Genomic DNA, 21749 nt, shown 5'->3' on the forward strand with positions numbered 1-21749 from the left:
AAACCTAATTTTGGCAAGCATTTTTCCCCAATCACTTTATAGTACAAGTGTATAGCTTAAACAATCTTAGCCATACAAAAGCACATTAAGGCAACTTAACAGTGCCCTAATAAAAGGCTCATCCTATAGCAGTAAATATTTCCTCCTACAAGGCACATTGACCCTTATTGATGGCCAGCTTACACATACTTCTCAGATGAAAATTCGCCTCCATCAGCTTTTTCTTCCACAGGTCTATCAAAACGTCGGTCGCGGGGTTGTGGTCTTCTATCTGGTCTCCTCTCACCAGGTTTTCCTTCACCTTGAGAATGCTGCTGCTCAGGCTTCCTACCAATTCTCCTGACCCCTAAAATACAAGTTTGTAAATAGTGAATCTTACAATACGGAACCTCAAAGCGATCTTCAATTCCACTAAATGATACCACATCTAAATCTCAAAACAATGCAATGCAACATTGTCATTCTTTAATAAAGTATAGCACAAGAAATGTTAACTATTTGCCAGAAAAACATTATTTTCAAACATCAGGAAGCTATTAAAGGTTGCAGAGATCTGTCTATGCTGATTCATAAAAGATAAAAGTTAACATACAATTAAAATTAATTAGAAAGGCTGTTCACAAATTAGCCTTTATTGCAAGGGACTGCAGTATAAAATACCAATCACAATTAAGAGAAATCTGCAGATGCGGGAAATCCAAGCAACACACCACAAAATGCTGGAGGAGTCAGAGTAGGGAGGTGGGAAGAGCGGAGGTAGAAATACAAGATGATAGGTGAAACCTGGAAGGAGGGGGGGTTGAAGTAAAGAGCTGGGAAGTTGATTGGTGAGAGAGATACAGGGCTGTAGAAGGTAGAAAATCTGATAGGAGAGGACAGAAGGCCATGGAAGAAAGGGGGGAGGAGCACCAGAGGGAGGAGATGGACAGATAAGGAGATATGGTGTGAGGGGGAAAATAGGAATGGGGAATGGTTGGGGATGGGAGTCGTTACCAGAAGTAGTTCAAGAAATATAATTTGTTGCTCCTCCAACCCAAGTGTGGCCTCATCACGATAGCAGAGAAACACATTCTATTCTGTCTGGGTAACCTCTAACCTGATGTCATGAACATCAATTTCTCCAACTTCTGGTAATCCTCTCCTCCCCTGCCCCCATCCCCATTTCCCTCTCACCTCTACTCCTTACCTGCCTATCACCTCCCTCTGGTGGTCTTCCCCTTTCTTCCATGGCTTTCAGTCCTCTCCCATCAGATTACCTTGTGATTTCCCCCCTCCCCCATCTTCTTACTCTGACTCATCTTTTTTTCTCTAGTCCTGATGAAGGGTCTCTGCTCAAAGCATTGACTGTACTCTTTCCCATAGATGCTGATCGGCCTGGGTTCCTCCAGCATTTCGTGCCTGTTGCAGGCAAAAATTATGATTTTGGTAAAGCTACACTTATCAGAAGCACCCATTTTTATTTCTCTAGCCAATGAACACACACTTAGAGGTCACTCTGTTAGGTACATCTGCTCTTTAATGCAATTATCTCATCAACTAATCATGTGGCAGCAACTCAATGTGTAACAGCATGCAGACATGGTCAAGAGGTTCAGTTGTTGTTCAGACCAAACATCAGAATGGGGAAGTAATGTGATCTAAGTGACTTTGATCATGGAACGGTTTTTGGTGCCAGACAGGGTGGAGTATCTTAGAATCTGCTGATCTCCTGGGATTTTCATACACAACTGTCCCTTAAATTTATAGAGAATGATGTGAAAAGAAAATTCAGTGAGTGGCAGTTCTGTGGAAGAAAACACTGTTTATTACAGAGGTTAGAGAATGGCCAGGCCAGTTCAAACTGACAGGAAAGTGACAGTAACTCAGATAACCATGCGTTAAAGAGTTCTTTGAACACACAGCTCAAACCTCAAAGTGGGTGGCCTACAGCAGTGGAACATCACAAACACATTCAGTGGCCACTGAATATATACTTGTGCAATATCAATCCACTAGACCAAAGGTTCCCAACATTTTTTTATGCTATGGGCCAATACCATTAAAGGATCTATGGACACAAATTGAGAACCACTGCACTAGACTTTCATGAAAGAAGAGATGATGATAGCCACAAATTCACAAACTCTCAGAATGAGAAGAGATTGCATTGAAACATTTGTGATGTACACATAGGAAACTATTCTCCAGTTGGAGTCTAAAAGTAGGAAGATGCAATTTCAGAATAAATTGTTGGCTATTTATAACTGCAGTGAGTAGACTGATAACCGTTAGAATCTTCTGCTCCAGTGGATTGTTGAATTGGGTGAATATTTTTGAGAATCAATAGATAAGATCAGAAAAAAATTGGAACGACCAAACAGAATCCATCATGACAATTTATCAAATAGGTGTTCCAAGGCGTCATTAAATTGAATAATTTAAAGGATATCACTTCAATTTCTTCAAAATTAGTTGTGTTCAATTGCTTCTTAGAACTGTATTCCAGCAGAATTAAAAAAATTAAATCCCCAAATATCTCCACAAACTGATAAATTTGCAATACTTCACGTTCCAAGGACTCCCCAAACCACGTCAACTGCAGTTGCTACAATGTGCAAGTTCAAAGAGCAAACATAGTAACAAAGGCGTGATTTTCACTACAAAAGGAGACACTATGAAGACTGCGTGACTGCTTTGCCAAGCATCTCATTTCAGTGCTCAATGGCACCCCAGATATTTCAGTCACCTTCACTTGTGCTAGCCCAAGTGAATACTCATGCGTCTTCATTCTGGTTTGCTCTGTTGAAAATCTACATACTATTGAACCTCAGAGAAAGGGGGTATTTACTCTTACGAGTTCATTAACAAACAGGTGATCCTCCGATTTTCTACATCAAATTGGGTGAGTTGGTAAAATAATACAGTATACTAGACAACAGGGTGACCCGTTGGGGCATCCTTTGAGAGAAGGGTAGTGCAGTCTGATGTGACCAGAATGAACATTAAATTCTCCCGAATGCTATTGGTATTGCTTTGCAAGTTGAAGAAAACCTCAGTTTATTAAAGAATGACTCGTAACAAGGCAAATATAGCTCTTCTTCGTTTAACGAAGGACACTTTTGATGGCATCATTTCTGGTTGATCTGCCACTCTTGTGCCTCTCGTTGTCATTCTGGGAACGTGCAGTCCTTTCATCCACCATCTCTTCATCTCTTCTGCTGTTTATTCTTTGTCTCTGATATTGGAGACGTGCATTTCTCTGTTCCTTTGTCTCTTCCTCCCTCCTCCTCCTGTGCCTGTTTTTGTCATTCTGGAGACATGCAGCCCTTTCATCCCCCGTCTCTTCTGCTGTTTGTCTCTGATCCTGGAGACGTGCATTTCTCAGCTCCTTTGTCTCTTCATCTCTCCTCCTTCTATGCCAGTTGTTGTCATTTTGGACATGTGCATCCCTCTCCATCCCTCATCTTCTTTGTCCTGACTCTTCGATCCTGGAGTCGTGCGGCCCTGGCCGCTTCCTGACGACATTTAGTGTCCCCCTTCTCTTTCCACACGACATAATTAGGCTGACCATTTTTTTTTACCCTAATGCTGGATGCTGATTATTCTGACAACGTGGTTGGCGCTGTCCTAAATGGACATGATATAGTCACCGCTGTCCTTTGACTGCAGCAAAGGGTTTAATGGGTGTCTAAAAGTACATCATTACAGTAAGATTTAATTATCTCTTATTGGTGGGTCAGTTTGATCTGTCCCAATCCTGCACATGCTGATGGTGATTAGCAGAATGTGACCGCTCGAAATAGAACTGCCCTGCCCTTTTGCTCCAGTTGGTGACGCTGCTGTGAGCATCGTGAATTGTTTCTAGGGCAGGCCGTGCGCATGCGTCGTGGTGTCACGTTGCAGTTTCCATCATGGCTCACAGCGGCTCTCGTGAAAACTGGGCTGTTGATTTTGGCAAGTGAGCAATTTTATACGAATATATAACCCTGAACTTTGCCTGCATTCTGTAAGTTAGCGCATTTTAAGTCGATTTAGCCCAAAATAGTGCTGCTGTAATGCACCGTTTGCACTAACTGGGCGTCACAAACAAACAGCATGAAAGTTTTAGTATATAGATTACACCTGAGGAAAGTTAAGTGTAGTAATTAAAAGAGGGTGAAGATTTTTACAGCCTCAATTTTGGTTTTTAATTTTTCGTAAACTGTTGACTGGTTTTGAAATGTTTCTTTTGATTTGATATGATGCATTATGTTTCGTAGATCAGCTAAAAAAATAATTTACTTCAATCCATTACAAAAAAGAGAAAATGTGCTGATTCTGGAAATCCAAGCAACACACACAAAATGTTGGAGGAACTTAGCAGGCCAGGCAGCATCCTTGGAAAAGAAATCCACAAAATCCACATTTCCAGCCAAGAGCCTTCAGTCTCCAGTCCTGATGAAGGGTCTCAGCATGAAACATCAACTGTACTCTTCTCCCTAGATGCCACCAGGACTGTGTTCTTCCAGCATTTTGTGTGTTGTTTACTTCAATACATTTTAAAATTTGAAAATGAGACAGTAAAATGTGAAAATAGATGTGGAGTCTGAACACTTTATTCAAGATACTGTATTTTGCTCAGACTGCAAAGTGGATGTGAACAATTATAAATACTCAGCCCTTTGGATTGACCATTTTCAACTGTTTCAGTGATCTTCATTTGATAAAAATCCTGCAACTTATCTTCAGTTCTCATCTTCCAGAGCAATTAGGATGAATTATAAGGTGGTCTTTCCAACGATGCCCACAACCCAAATATTTTTTGCACTTTATTCTATTCAGACCTCTTCAGTCTGTGTCTGCATGCAGCAAAACCTTGAACATTTAATCAACAAATCAGATTTGATTAAATGGCAAGCAAACTTTAGCAAGAATCCAACAACCTTCAACGTATTCTGAGATAGTTACAAAATTGATCACATGCACTTGTGTCACTATTAACAATAAATCAGTGAATCTACAATAAGCAACTGACTTTTCCCCTTTTAATATACCAAGATCCTGATTCAGAAGGTCCATGCACAATCTTCACTTACCCAATTGAGTAGAGCTCTAAAACCCAAGTACACAATACTCACTCCCTTACACAACGATATAGACTAGTGGTCGCCAACCAATCGATTGCAATCAACCGGCTGATCTTTGAGACTTTCCCAGTAGATCCCGAAAAAAAAAAAGAAAAATGTGCACCAGGCAGAAAAGACCGGAAGCAAAACCCCGCAACCCCAGAAACGACCTCTCCCCACAAACAGTTCTCCGCAGCGGGAGCACCGCTACATCACCATTATCCTAATCGGCATCAACCTATCTTTATAATGCTCACATTACAACACTTCTCCCCCTTTAAATTTCAACATTCCCCAAATGTAAAAGAACTGGGAAACAAAAAACAGTGGTGTCATTAGCTTGCATACCTCTGAAACTTACACTAGTGTCTCAGTAACAGTTTACCAATACAAAACACCTGAAAAACGTGGCATATTCAACATTCAATCAACGGTCTATTCAAATGAAAATTATTAAATCTAAGTACAGGAGCTGTCTTACTGACAGACACCTCACAGACGGTCTCAAACTGGCTGTCTGTAGTTATGAGCCAAATTTCAGGGAACTAACAGAAAGTATTCAGCCCCAGTCATCACACTGAGTGCAACAGTCAATTTTTATTCATTTATTTTTCGTGTTGAAATAAAATTAAATAATGAAACATAGAATTAAAGGTGTTCTAATGTGAGCATTATAAAAATAAGTAATACCATTTAAGATAATGGTAACATAGCAACACTCCCGCTACGGAAAGCAGCCTACAAAGGGAGACTGCTTCCGGGGCTGTGGGCTCCACTTCCGGTCCTTTCTGCCCAAGTGTGTGTCTAAACGATTTAGTAGGTCGATCTTGCCTTTCACTAGGCCCAGGTAGAGGATCTTGGGGTTTAAAAAGGTTGGCGACCACTAATATAGACCCATTGGTTTTGCTAAATAACAGGTAAAGCATAGCTTGCAGTATCCATTGAATGCAGTGCAGACTTCTACTAGGGAGTGTTTTTTTAAAAAATGTTATTTCAAATATTTTTCAATTTATTAGTAAGTAGTACAAAAGCAGCCCAACAGAACCCTTCCGAACTGCCAGGGGAACAGAAAGGAGTTTCTGTAGACGGGAATGAGATTCCCAGATTCCCAGTTGCCTCCCGGGTGCCAGGGTCCAGGACATCTTCAATCGAGCCCTTAGCACTCTTAAGTGGGCGGGTGAGCAGCCGGAAGTCATGGTCCATGTAGGTACAAATAACAAAGGTAGAAAGAGTGACAAGGTTCTACAAAGTGAGCTCAGGGAGTTAAGTGCTGAGTTAAAGGACATTAAAGATCATAAGAGTGTGGAACGAACTATCAACACAAATGGTGCATGCAAGCTCAATGTTTTAAGAGAAATTTGGATAGGTATATGGATGGTAGAGGAATAGTGGTGTGCAGGGTCAATGGGAGTAGGCAGCTTAAATGGTTTGGCACAGACTAGATGAGCCAAAGAGCCCGTCTCTGTGCTGTACCTCTCTATGACTATAATAGAATCTCCAGGGTTGTCCCGTACAGAAGTGATAGTTAGCAGCTGACCTGGAGGGGGTCTAATATCTTAGTGGGAAGATTTGCTGGTGCTGCATGGGGTGGGGGGGGGTTTAAACTACTGTTTCAGGGGTATTAGAACCAGAGTGTCAGAACAGATAGTGGACAGGTTGTGGAGACAGATGTTAGACCTCAAAGTCAGGATGTAAAAACTTGAGCATGGAGCAACTAATGTTCTGAGCTGTGTCTATTTCGAAGTAAGTAGTATTGTAGGCAGATAAGCTCAGAGGATGATGATATTGTAGCCGTTAGTGAGACAGTTGCAGGAGGGATTAAAGGGGGAGGGGTGGTGCACTAGTCAGGGAAAATGTCACAGCAGTGTTCAATCAGGATAGACTAGAGAACTCGTCTAGTGAGGCTTTTCGGGTGGAACTGAGGATTGGGAAATAAGAAGGGTATGACTATGTTAATGGGGCTATATTATAGACCACCCAACAATGCATTCGATTTAGTGGAATAAACTTTTAGAGATCGTGGATTACTGCAAGAAACAAGGTTTTTAATAGGTGATTTTAATTTTCCATATATTGACTGGGACTCCCATACTGTAAAAGGACTATTTGGGATAGTTCGTCAAATGTGGTCAGGGAAGGTGTACGTGTCAGGTAGAAGGCCCACTTAAAGTAAAGATAACAGGTTTAAGAAAACTTGGTTTTCAAGAGTAGTTGAGGCCCTGGTTAAGGAAAAGGAGGTGCATCACAAGTTTAGGCAGACAGAACAAATGAGGTGCTTATGGAGTACAAGAAATACAAGAGAATACTTAAGAATTCAGGAGGAGTAAAAAGGCAAGAGGTTGCCCTAACAGATGGGATGTAAGAGAATTCCAAGGCGTTCTACAGGTATATTAAGAACAAAAGGATTGCAAGGGGAAAAAACTGGCCCTCTGGGAGATCAAAATGGAGCCCGGATCTTAAGTGGATATTTCTGTATTTGTATTTACTCAGGAAACAGACACAGTGTCTACTGAAGTGAGGCAAAGTATCAGCAAGGTCATGGACCCTATACATATTACAGAGGAGACTTGAGAAAAGTTAGTGTGGATAAATCTCCAGGGCCTGACAAGGTGTTCACTCGGACCTTATGGGAGGCAAGTGCAGAAATTGCAGGGGCCCTAACAGACACTTAAATCATCCTTAGCGACAGGTGAGGTACCAGAGAATTGGAAGATAGCTAATTGTTGTTCCACTGTTTAAGAAAGACCAAGAATAAACCAGGAAATGATAGGCTCATGAGCCTGATATCAGCAGTGGTGAAGTTTCTTGAAGGTTTTCTACAGGTCCAGATAAATGAGCAACTGGAATGACAGGGACTGATCAGGGATAGTCAGCATGGCTTTGTGCATGCTAGGTCTAAGAAGTTATCCAGGAAGTCAATGAAGTGAAGGCAGCAGATGTTGTCTACTAAAGTCCTGCATGGGAGGTTGGTCAGGAAGGTTCAGTTGCTTGGCATTCAAGATGAGGTAGTAAACTGGATTATACCTTGGCTTTGTGGGAGAAGCCAGCCAGCAGTAGCAGATGGTAGTCTTTCTGGGGGCCTGTGACCAGTGGAGCGCCACAAGGATCAGTGCTATGCACAATGCTTTTTTGTTGGATCAGCAAGTTTTCATAAGATTGGTTAGACTATTATGGCTTGCAGAGGGATCTGTTTCAGTTGGAAAAATGAGCTGAAAAATGGCTCATGGAATTTAATGCAGACAAGTGCAAGGTGTTCCACTTTGGGAGGACCAACCAGGGTAAGTCTTACACAGTGAAGGGTAGGGCACCGAGGAGTGCAGTAGAACAAAGGGATTTGGGAATACAGGTTCATAATTCATCACAAGTAGTGTCACAGATGGATAGGGTGCTAAAGAAAGTTTTTGGCACATTGGCCTTCATAAATCAAAGTATTTAGTACAGGTGAGGAGCTATTATGTTGGAAGTTATTTATGACATTGGTGAGGCCTAATTTAGAGCATGTGTGCCGTTTTGGTCACCTACCTTATAGGAAAGATGGAATTAAGGTTGAAAAGACTACAGAGAAAATTTACAAGGATGTTGCCAGAAATGGAGAACCTGAGTTACAAGGAAAGATTGAATAGGTTTCGACTTTATTCCTTGGAACACAGAAGACTGAGGGGAGATTTGACAGAGGTATACAAAATTATGACGGGTGTTGATAGGGTAGATGCAAGCAAGCTTTTTCCCACTGAGGTTGGATGGGATTACAACTAGAGATCATGGGTTAAAGGCGAAATGTTTAAGAGGAACATGAGGGGAACTTCACTCAGGGTGGAGCAAGCTGCCAACACAAGTGGTGCACGCGAACTCAATTTTAATGTTTAAGAGAATTTTGGATGGGAGGGATATATATGCAGGGCTGTGGTCTAGGTGCAGGTCATTACGACTACTCAGTTTAAAACAGTTTGGCATAAACTAGGTGGGCCAAATGGCCTGTTCCTATGCTGTACTTTTCCGACTCTATGACCCCACAACATCTGCCATTCCAACTCGTAACTTAATTAACCCTAGTTAGCTGAAGCTATTGCCGACTCAACTTCTATCTACAAATTTATGGGTTCTACTAAAACACAGGACATTCTAATAGCATTAAATTATATCTTTAAAAAAAAACTTATTCTTGTTTCTTCTTGGGGATAAATAAGGCAATTTGCATATGAAAACACTAAACATTGGCATACATCTGTTGAAAAAAATGAATTAACAAGAGGGCCAATGCCAATATTGTATTGTGAGAAAAAAAGTATTGTAAAAAAAATTGTATTGTAGCAAAAATAAAAGAAAAAATAGCAAGGCTGATTGGTTTAGTGGATAGTAGGTTTCCCAGGGCTAGATCAAGTATAGAATAAACATTTTAAGGAGTGAGCTTTTAAGAGTGGATAAATCTTCAGGCCATGAAGTATATCTGGGAACCTACAAAGGAAATTGGATAGTTTCCAACAATAACTTTTCAATCCCCTGTGGCCACAGTAGGGGAACTAAACATTTTTTTTCCAAGTAGTGATAAACGAAATTATAAACCAGTTTACTTCAGTGTTGGACAAATCTTAGTAACCCATTAAGGAATAGAATAAACCTTCATTTGGATGGTACTAACTGGAGGCAGTAAGTGGGTGCACGATAGCACAGCAGTTAGCCGGACTCCATTATGGCCTGTGGTGGAGTTCAATTCCGACAATCATTTGTATGGAGACGATATGCCCCCCACATGGAACTCAGTGCTTCGGTTTCCTCTCAGTCTAAAGGTGTACCAGGTGGTCATTGTAAATTGTCCCATAATTAGGCCAGGGTTGAATCAGGGGCTGTTGTTGGGCAGTGCAGTTTGAATGGGCCTACTCCATACTGTATCTAAAATAAAGCAGATTTGTTGAGAGAAAATTGCACCTGCCTTATTCAACTGAATAATTGTAAACACTTTACAAGAAGCTCTGATAGAGCAGTGTGTTTGATGTCGTCTTTCGTGTATATCAGTATAGCTTTTGAAGTCCCGCACTACATGTTGATCAAAAAAGGGGGGGGAACCCCTCAGGACCTGTGGCAGAATGGTTAAAAAAAACCCAAAACTGCATCCTGACATAAACAAGATTTTTCTTCTGGTTTAAGATGGCACTACTGGTAGTTCAAGAGCAAAAAAACTTCACTGAAAACTTTACTAGTAACATTTTTTGTAGTAAATTATCACTGCAAGTAATGAAAAGGCAAGTGAAGGCGAAGCAAATTCGAGAGATGAGGTCTGCTGGTGCACTGCAGAATTGACGCAGATGGCACGAGCAAAGTTAGAGAGAAGTCGAGGCAGAGGAGTATCAATACCCATCCAACAAATCCAGTGCAAGATTTGGAGAATGGCTTCATCGGCAGCGAAATCTAGGCCTGAAGCCAATCGCTTGGCGGGAAGCAATTCACCGCTGCAGAGCCCAGGTCCTAATGTGAGGTACGAGTCAGTTTTAACGCTGCCCCAGATAGACTTGGGGGGGGGGGGGGTTGTCGAGAGTCAGGCTGATTTTGCTGGCTCCCCCGCGATATTCACTCCTCTCTCCGCGACACTGAGCCTGAGACAGCTCCTGGCTGCTGTGCTTCACGTCTGTGAACTTTGCAGTGTTTTGCCCCAGTAATATGATAAACTTTGGGCCTACTCCAGGCAGCTCTGGGAATTTGGATCCAGGGTCTCGATTCACAATGCTGTTGTTGCTGCTCACTTCTATTGTTTGCATGATTGTGTTTTTTTCCTCTTCCTCTGCACACTGAAGGTTGGACTTTAAAATTGGGTTCTTTTGGGCTTCTTGCTTTGCAGCTGCCTGTAAGCAGACAAATCTCAAGGTCGTATAATTTATACATTCTTCACTAATAAATGTACACTGAATCTTTGTAAAATTTTTAACAACTTGAAGTTCCACAAGGCCCAAAATTCAGTTGCTTTGCACACAAGGGATCACAAATACTACACAAATCAAGTCATAGCTCACATTCAGCAGAGCTCTAATCAAATTATTGGAAAGATGAAATTTCACTGTACATTTACAAACACTCATTTTTGGCTATGAGCAAAGATTAAACCAAAGATTTTGTTCAGAAGGTCAAGACTTAATTATGGTGCATAAAATCAGAGAACTAAATTCTTCTCATTTATTCAATTTTCCTTGGCGAAAGAGACCAACCAGAAGACTTCAAGACTTCATAATTTTTCTGCAACCCAATGAACATCATCCAGCACAAAACAGCCACCTTGTTTGCAACTGACACACCAGTTTACTTACACATTCAATCCTACTGTCATTTAGATACAACTAAACATGCCAAAATATATTGCTGCATCTCAAGTTCAGAAAGGTTGGTTTTCCTACTTCTTCCTCACCCTGTGAATTCTCCATTCCAACTAAAAAGTACTGTACCACAATTCAAAGATTCCCATGACAGTAAATCCCTAACCTGTGGTACCTAACCACAGGACAGCTGGTCAATGAAACCAAGCACTACTCACTATTTCCAATTCACTGGGAGATAAAACTAGAACTTTTACTCAAGGACCCCTCAGCATCAACTTAAAAAGTTTTTGGTTAACTACTCAAAAATACTGTAGACCATATGGTACTTCAGGCTTGCTTTGTTAGTAACAAAGACTATGGATTAATCCATGTCTAAAGTCTATTTTCCCCATCCCATCTCCCAATCCCCTCAGGATCCAAAAATCAATTTTAATCTCACAACTGACCAATCATCCCAAGACAGAAAATTGAGAAGTCTTAAAGGATAAATTTCTCATCTGGACCCCAATAGCCCAGCCTTCATTTCAAGAGTCTGATCTATTGCTTTGAACTCCCCACTGAAAGAAATTGCCTCTTGGCAACTATTCAGTCAGTCTAAATTCAAATGAGTATACACAAATCTCTCAATGCAATTAAAAAGTGGCAACAATTCTTGGTGCAGATTCATTACAACCTTCTCAAAAGGGCATTAAGCACAGGCCTTGTCAGCATCATAGAAATATTAAAAATGATTATTTTTTAACATTTTAATCCTTTACTACATCTACATCGCCACGTTGTCTCTCCAAAGGGATATTGGCTAGAACCACATGCCGGTCATGTTACCAATGACAATTTTCCCGAGTGCAATTTGCAGTACAAGCATTCAGAGCATTTAAATGTAATCCTTGAGAAACACAAGAGTAAAAGCCCTAATATATGGTGATCAATTTAACATGGTATGAACTATTTCCCACTTCCAAAATCATACCAGTTATTGGCATGTCGCTCTGCTTATACCACTTCTCGCATTTTCAGCTACATCTGCAAAAGAACAAGTGCCTCTTCTGTCAACTCTTTTGTAACAGCTTCACAAAATAAAGAAGCCATGCATAAAATACACAATTTGCATGCATCTTTCCTTGACATAATTTTACTAGCCTGTTTTCACTCAAGAATCGTAGCATTGAAATTATGATGCATGTAGACAAATTAGTTGCAACACAAATGCTTAACTGTGATTATCTGAATTTACTGGCTTAACGTGAATAGACTACATTTACTTTTACAACTCAGGCCTGTACTGCAGTCAGTGGAGAAAAGTTGAGATATAAGGTGGCTAAGTTTAAGTGCTGGTGTATCAGAATGAACCAACTGCTCTTGGATTTGGGACAGACCTATCTGCAGACACAGGGAAGTACAGTAATTTTGGAGCTGAATTTCAGGTATTGAAATTGGCCCGATCATAAGATCCATTCTGTAGCCATCTTCATTGGCTTTGACTGCATGCTCCTTCTGCACTGGAGTTCCAAGTTAATGGGTTACTGTCTGTCTTGAAATTAGACATCAAATTAGATAAAAGTGCCATCACAATAATAACTTCAGAATGCTAACAGCTCAATCATCACGTGAAGATGCATCCCGAGTTTCATGTTCTTTCAGCTGCCATCTTTTAATCAAAATGGGAAAAAATCTGTAAAAGATTTAACATTGCTCTTATAATAAATAAATCTATTAGTCTTTAACCATCAAGATATTCCAAAGGTTCTTTGATCAAAATAACCATTTCTCTATCATGTTAGCTATCCTGCTGGATGTTAATCGCACATTTGGGTATTGAACCTTTTGCCAGTCTGGGCAGTGGTTGTGCACTAATTTCTTAATAAAACTTTAAAAAAAAACTATGGTTTAAAGTACTGTGCGAACCCAGTAATGGAAGTAAAAGCTCATGTGAAACAAACTGAAATGATTCTCTCTCAACTTCAAAAAAATTCCAATGCACTCCTAGACAACTTTGCAATAACTTAAGAACACCATTAAATTTACTAATATGCATTTCTGAAAATTTCAGATCCTAGTGCTCAGATGTGGGCCTCAAGAATAAAATAAACAGCAAATACCTTCACAAAATCTACAACTCATGGCAAATTTACATGGAAGAAAACAAGCAAGAAAGTCAATTTCCAAATACCCAAACACTTCTGCAGTATATAAACTGCATTTAATGTGATTCTTACTATCCTTACCACATGGGGATGTGAAATATCAGAAGACTTTGGACGGTAGGTGATCAAAGCAAAAACGTTTATGGTAATACACACTCAGTGGCCACTTTATTGGATACACCTTCCAAGTACTGGGTAGGATCCCCTATGCACCCAAAAAAGCCTGAATTCTTCATGGCATGGATTCAACAAGGTGCTGAAAACATTTGAGATTTTGGTCCACATTGACATGATAGTATCATGTAGTTGCTGCAGATTTATGGGCTGTACATTCATGCTGCAAATCTCTCATTCCATATGTGTTCAATTGGTTTGAGATCTGGTGATTGTGGAGACTGTTGAAGTACACTGAACTCATCATGCCTGTGGAACCAACTTGCAATGACGTGCTGTGACATGACATGGCATGTCAATGTCATCCCACTGGAACAGCCATTAGAAGTTGGGTAGACTGTGGTCATAAAGGGATGAACATGGTCAGCAACAATACACAGGGGCATTTAAACGATACTCGCAACACACACAAAATGCTGGAGGAATTCAGTAGGCCAGGCAGCATCTATGAAAGAGTATAGTCACCTTTTCAGACAGAGACCCTTCATCGGGACTGGAAGGAAAGAAGAAGAGTCAGAAAGTAAGTGGGGAGGGGAGAGAAGGGAGGAAGAACCACAAGGTGATAGGTGATACCAGGAAGGGGAGGTCGAAGTAAAGAGCTGGGAAGTTGATTGGTGAAAGAGATATAGGGCTGGAAAAGAGCGAATCCGATGGCAGAGGTCAGAAGACCATGGAAGAAAGGAGGAGGAGCACCAGAGGGAGGTGATAAGGAGGGAAAGTGAGAGGGAGGTGGGGGGGGGCATTACCTGAAGTTTGAGAAATTGATGTTCATGCCATCAGGTTGGAGGCTATCCAACCTGAATGTGGTCTCATCACAACAGTAGAGGCGGCCATGGACTGACATGTCTGAATGGGAATGGGAAGTGGTATTAAAATGGGTGGCCACTGGGAGATCACGCTTTTTCTGGCAAACTGAGCGTAAGTGCTCAGTGAAGCGGTTTCTCATTCTGTGTCGAGTTTCACTGACATAGCACAACAGGAGCACTAGTTACTGTAGATGATCCCAACAGACTCACAGGTGAAATGCCACCTCACCTGGAAGGACTTTTTGGGGCCCTAACTGGTATTGAGGGAGGTGGTGCGGGGGCAAGTGTGTCAATTGTTCTGCTTGCAAGGATATGTGCCAGGAGGAAGATCAGTGGAGAGGGCGAATGGACAAGGGATTCGTGTAGGGAAAGATCCCTGCAGAAAGCAGAAAGTGGGGAGACACAATGTTACAGCAGAAACCCAGATTCCTCAGACCTTGCAATGTTTTTCCCATCTTCAACTGTATTGTAGCCCATTTCATGTTGTTAGCATATATGAATGGAACCTGGTGTGGTCTTCTGCTGCTGTAGCCCATCCACCTCAAGGTTCAACATGCTGTGCATTCAGAGATGCTCTTCTGCACACCATTTTTGTAATGAATGGTTGAGTTACTGTCACTTTCTTGCAAGTTTGAACCAGCCTAGTCATTCTCCTCTGGCCTCACTCATAAACCATATCTGCATACTTTTATACAGAGCTGCTGCCACAAGATAGGCTGATTATATGTTTGCATTAACAAGATGTACCTAATAAAGTGGCCACTGTGTACAGTACTATGCAAAAGTCTTAAGCACATGTATAAGAAAAACTTTAAAGAGAGAATGCTTTCAAAAATAATGAAATGGGAAGTTTATAAATATTAAAACTATCAAGAGCAATAAACAGTTAAAAAAAAAACACCAAGTCTAATCATTTTTTGGTGTGACAATCCTTTGCCTTTAAAACTGCATCAATTCCCTTAGGTACACTGTCATGTAGTTTTATAAGAAAATCACCTGGCGCATTGTTCCAAACATCTTGAAGAACTTGTCACAGTTCTTCTGCAGACTTTGGCTATCTTGTTTGCTTCTGTCTCAACAGGTAATCCACACAGCCTTGATCACGTTGAGATCAGGGCTCTGTGGAGGCCATACCATCTGCCGCAGAACTCCTTGAAAATTTTTGACTTGTCAGTCTAGAGCACTTACCACCATTGTTCAGCACCCCAGTCTTTGTGTTTGAGTAGGCAAGTCTCTTGGCCTTGTTTCTACTTCAAAGGCATGGCTCTTGCAGCATCTCTACCATGAAGACTACTTCTAACAAGACTTCTCTAGATTGCAGGAGTGTACTTGGGTTCCAGTGGTTTCTGAGAGTTCAGAGTTAAAAGTAGTCTGCACTACTTCAAATTTAGAAGAGATGAAAATTGGGTGCATCTCTTATCTGCTACACTCTAGTTTCTGTGGTCGACCACTGCATTTGTCTCCAACGTTTGCCCGTTTTTCTGCGCTTCTTCAGAGAGCTTGGACAGCACATCTGGAAACTCCAGTCAGCCACGAAATTTCTACTTGCAGACTTTACTGATGTAGGATGACCTTGTGTCTTATTGCTATGCTCACTCTTGCCGTGGTGTAAGAATTGATGGTTAAATTGTCACATCTTCACTTTTTGGTTGTTCTTTGCCCAGTTTGATTCTTTCTACACCCGTTTCTGTTTTAGTTATTCAGTTTAGTTCTTTCAGCTCATATCTCATTATCATTAGCACCTGTTCATTATCTTTGTTTAATCATGCACTCAGCTATATACCTACAAATGAATCAACTTTTTATTTGAAAAGTGGTCTCTTACTTAATGTTACTTTCTTTAATGAAACACAAGGATTTCTCGACAACATTTAATATTTTGGAAAATGAATGTCTGGAAATCTAATATTTGCTCTTTATTGCTGGCACACTGATGCAGAAGACATAATAAACATCTGAAACATTTTTAATCTAGAATGCCTAAGACTTTTGCACAGTACTGTACAGAACTAAAATCCAACAATGAACATTCTGTTGACTGCTTGAAAAACTTCCAAGTCTATACTTGAGTATTAACAATCTACACTAGTGTAAACCCTAGCTCATAGCAAAAATATACCACAGAAAAGATACAATTTAAAATAAGCATCTAATAATTAGTATAAAGAGCTCCTCTGAATCTCAGGTTGTCATATCAGAACTCAAGGATTTTAGCTGACAGGATCCCAGGAGGGTCACCCTATTTGACATAGTGGATTAGCAGTACTCAGATCTTTTTGCTTAACACCACCGATTCTACATGTATAGCAAAATTCCAACTGATGCCAAGAATACACTTATTTTTAGATCACTTTAGATGGAGAAGACTATTTTAACAATCAAATCCTATGATGGGATTAAAAGCAAAAGTCATATTTGGCAATGCATACAACACATTAAGTTTCTAAAATCCCATACACACTTAAAACGAGTTTTAAGATTACAGCGTTTAATGTGCATTTAGTAAACGTGCAATAACTTTAATTTGAATAGGACAAGACTGGCAAGATGCATATTATTCGGAAAACACATTGCATTAATTCTAAAAGATGGAGCAGAAAACATGGTTGCTAAAACAAGATGGTGGCCATTACTTTCAAGTGTCCATAATTGAAAGTGTAGGAAAAGGTGCACCTTATTTCGAACCAATACGTTAGCTCGTACAAGCTTCAGAGCAAACCTGAATAGTTATTTCTGTTAAATCGAGTATGTGCACAGAGTGCTACACGTCACCCACGTGCTCCTTCTGGCTTTACAACTTTATAAATTACAACACTAACTTCAACTAGATTATTCTTTAAAAGTAACTTGCTTCCACAAATTACCTTTCCCGAATTAAAACGAAATAAAGTAAGCATGAGAGGTAAATGATCAAGGACTGCTTCTGCTTGAGGCGTGAAGTTATGAGGTGTGAAGGAGCTATTTTAATCAGCTCCCAAGCCTGCTTCAGAGCAACTAGCAGAGTATTGCAAACCTTCTGATCTATTATTTGAAAAAAAATGGACTCGTTCCTAAATTTAGAGCGGCGTGGGTATTCGTCTGTAATCCTGAACACCAGACCTAATTTTACTGGACAAATGGAAACACGCGGACTTTCCAAGACCAGCCCCACAACCCCTACCCACCCCACCCTCAGCAGGCCTGGGGTGAGTGCGGGCGACCGGCCCGGTGCACATTTAGAGTGGGGCAGCTCCCTACGCTTCCCCGACACGAGGTTGGCTGGCTGACATTTGCCGTGAGCGGGGCTGAGCCCGCGGCCTGCTACATCCCGCCTCAAGTGACGAGGGTGATCGGAAGAGCACGGCGGGAGCTCGTATTACCTTCTTTCCTCAAGGTCACAGGCGCCTGAGACTCTGGTTTACTGTCGCTGGATGTAACGGGCACCTTCCTATCTTTCTGAGACTCCTTCTTGGGCTGCTGCTTGGAGACTGCCGTCTTGTTGTCTTTCTCCTTCTTGTCTTTCTTGATCTCGGCCTCCTTCAAAATCTCGAAAGGGTCGGATTCATCATCAAATAGTTGGTCGAACCGATTGGTCACGACACAGCCGAAGCCTTCCTGTAAGTTCCCGGGCATGATGGGCCCCCTGAACGTTGGATTACGTTCGGATGCTGCGAGGCTGCAGGAACCGATCGGATCCGCCTAAAATGGCCGGTTAGAGACGGTCTTCTTGCTCGCATTGCATGACGGGCCGCGCCATCCGGGCGAACTCGCGCAGTCCGGACCGCAACGCTCGACGGGAGATGGAGTTCCCACTTCTCGGCACTTTCCTGGCGCTCACCCCCGGCGGCACCACAATCCCCGGCGTGCATCGCCTTGTTGTTGCAAAGCCCCGGCGATGCGCAACTGCAACCCTGCCAAGCACGTTGTGGATGCGCGCCGCATGTCCTGCTGAATAGCGGAGAGCACTTTCGCGGTCCGGGGACTGGGTCTAGAACTTTGAAACCGCGCCAAAGACTCTGGTGGTGAAGTGTTCCTTCTCAGTCAGTGAAGTCCTGACGAAGGGTCTCAGCCTGAAACGTCGACTGCGCCTCTTCCTATAGATGCTGCTTGGCCTGCTGCGTTCACCAGCAACTTTGATGTATGTTGCTTGAATTTCCAGCATCTGCTGAACCCGCTGCAATGGGGATGAGATTGTCAACCATCTCCTGGGGTGTGCGTTTTGTCAAGAAGATCGGGAAACAAGCGCAGTGGCCTCAGTTCATCCTATGCAACTGTGTCACTGAATTCTACCGAGCGCACAAACAGCGACCTATGGTCACCTGCAGTGGCATAGCTTCCTTTATCAACTATGATGTCCGTGTACCTTCCTTTCCAGAATTTGCCATCTTGGCTGCAAGAAGTATAGCAAAATCTTGCCATGTCTTGTCATGTATCTTAATGTATTGCCCATCATATGGGTAACCATGGATTGACCCTATACATGGACTCTAGTCCAATATTGTTACCACACCTACATCCTACTTGGTTTTCAGTTTTAATAAACAATACGCAAACTTAAAAGCCAGGAATTTTAATAACACAAAAAAAAACACTGCAATGCAACTGCAATAGCATAACAGGGTTTTGCTTGGAGACCTATTTACCCCAGGTAGGGTCCTCAACAGTAGAATAATTAGAGTTGGTAAGACAAGACAACATCCCAGAAACACACACAAAATGCTGCTGGAACTCAACAGGCCAGGCAGCATCTATGGGAAAAATCTATGGATGTCTCGGGCTGAGACCCCTTCAGCAGGACCAACATCTGAGACAATGGTGGAGCTGAGGAGACAATGGTGCCTAACAGCGACTCCTTTGCTTGTATCTTTGGAAACAGCTCTATTTCTATCTTTAATATCTCTAGTCTTCCCTTTCTTTTGAAGACCCGACCTGGAATTACACGCTGACTTCGGTTCTTTGCTGGAATGAGACCCGCTCTTGGGGTCTCACAACTGGCTGTTATTTAATATACCAAGCATGCGGCTCAGAAGCTTAGTAGGCCTTCAGAATTCCAGGATTCTGTGGCACTGGAGGTGGGCGGACTCGATGCTAGTGCCTCTGCAGGGAATCGGTGTTTCATGGGAGACGGAAGATCGAAAGCAACAAGCTGGCTGCTGGCTGTGTGCCCAGAGATCCAAGTCTTTGGGCACAGAGCTCGGAAAAGGCGACACAACAGACTTTTAACATCATAAATCAGCGAGTTGTTTATTATGCCTCCCCTCTCACTGCGAAATGGAGACAGAGAGCCTGTGGTGTGTCGAAGTACCGGGTGAACGTCTCATCTTAGGGATACTGCAAGTCTGTGTCTTTATAGATGCTTTGCTGCTCAGTGCGGGGTGCCAATGCTTTTTTTTTGCTGGTGGGGGAGGGGGGATCATTGCTGTTGCTTACAAGTGAGAGGGAGGAGCTGGGGGGCTTTGGGATTGTAACGCATAACTGTCGTTCATACTTTGGGGCACTCCTCTGTTTTGTGGATGGTTGTGAAGAAAAAGCATTTCAGGATGTATATTATATACATTTCTCTGACATTAAATGTACCTTTGAAACTATTACCACCCTCATCTTTGAGCAAAGATATCTCAGTCTACTAGGTAAACTAGAAGAGGTCAAGGCAAATTTAAATCCATGCAACCGGGAAAAAAAATGCAAAAAAATCTAATACAGCATCATCAAATAGGAAAGAAGATCAAAAGAGGACGTGTTCCAATTGCAATGACTAAACAACTGATGTCAAAATACTCTTGAGTTCGAGCTCAGTATATAATAAAGAGGGTCAAATGAACACAATCTCATTATTATTTGAAAGCAGACATCTGACAAGGAAACATCTGTCCTCCATATGGGAGGGGACTTAGAAGACAGGAAGGCTGTTTGTACCGATAAGGGTCAATCACCATTTAAACTAAGCGATTACCGAACATTTTCTGGTGCACCTCTCGTGACCTTTGTCACCTACAAAGATCAGCGGGACACAAAAGCCCGAACAAGTCAAGCACCCCTGGATATGGTAATGGTAACTAGAGTGTGTCTGAAAGGGACAGTTCATTGAAGTATATCTCCAATCAGAGTTAAAGCAGCAAGAATGAGAAACAATTTCCTTGAAATTGGCAACGTTCTTAAGGGGCTGGCAGGGCAAAGGCATGAATGGTGATTCCCTTTTCAAGAGTATCTAGAACCAGCTATCACAATCTTACAATGAAGTGTCAACCATTCAGGACATAAAGGAGAAAAAGATTCTTCACCTAGTGGGCAGTAAATACGTGGATTTCTCTCACAGTGTCTGGAGGCTCTATCGTTGATTATATCCAATTCAGAGATCGATAGATCACATTTTTAGATCTTAAGGGAATCAAGGCACATGGAATCAATACAGGAGAGTGACGTTGGTAGAAGGTCTGTCATGATCTCATTGAACGGAAGAGAGACATATAGGTTTCTGTTTTTATGGCGTTGTGGCAATTTAGTATGCTGCAATTGCTCATCGCACTTCGGCATGGACAGTCCCAAGCCCGGCTGTGAAAAGAGTAGGATTACATGTAGGGCGAGGGGGGTGAGGGGTGGATAAGCTTAAGGAAGAAAGTAAGTAATTGCTCATACATCTTATTATGTGGATGTATATTCCACATCTGACTGAAAAAATATGAGCTAAACTACTTCTTAAAGCATCTTCACTGCCACATTGAGATGGAATGATACACGTCCCATTTGTGAATCTGAGAATAATTCAGTTCCCAGGCAACCTCCCACTATTCTGCCTTTCAGATATTACAATTATGGATGTAGAAGGTCATTTGGCTCACCTAAGTTTGATTGAAATTACATCTGTCTGAACTGTGTCAGTTTGACTTGTTGAGTACTTCCAGTATTTTCCAATTCATTTCATATTTCCAAAATGTGCAGCACTTTGTTTTTCAATCATTGGACCCATCTTAATCTGTACATCAAAACCCTAAAAGAGCATCTTCCCTATTCTTCCCTTATATTCACTTAGCCTAGTTCTATGCTGTTGACTCATTTCTTTGGTACAGGGAACCATTTTGTCATCCCTTGGTTGACTGCCTCCGGTGCTTGAGTATCACAACTGCTAGAAATGGGCTTAGAATTTAAGTGTATATTGTAGTGTCTGACGACTGATCTACTTTGTTGAATATCATGTTATCTGCCACTAGGAGACAGACTGGGAGTAGACTTGATGGTCATGTTCCAGGAATAATTGTG

The 21749-nt window shown here is 41.7% G+C and overlaps 1 protein-coding gene across 2 annotated transcripts in view; it reads right to left on the bottom strand.

Moving 5' to 3' along the window:
* Positions 1-18239, bottom strand: part of LOC134354830 (SERPINE1 mRNA-binding protein 1-like) — a 36361-nt gene extending 18122 nt beyond the window's left edge. For both annotated transcript variants that reach the window (XM_063064185.1, XM_063064184.1), the window contains exons 1-2: positions 17873-18239; positions 190-346 (exon numbers count right to left, since the gene is read on the bottom strand). In XM_063064185.1, the coding sequence (XP_062920255.1) occupies positions 190-346; positions 17873-18125 (410 nt within the window). In that variant the 5' untranslated portion in view covers positions 18126-18239. The remainder of the gene's footprint in view (positions 1-189; positions 347-17872) is intronic.
* Between the last annotated feature and the right edge of the window lie 3510 nt (positions 18240-21749).

Source organism: Mobula hypostoma, chromosome 12 (genome assembly GCF_963921235.1).
Source record: "Mobula hypostoma chromosome 12, sMobHyp1.1, whole genome shotgun sequence".
Classification (NCBI taxonomy): Eukaryota; Metazoa; Chordata; class Chondrichthyes; order Myliobatiformes; family Myliobatidae; genus Mobula; species Mobula hypostoma.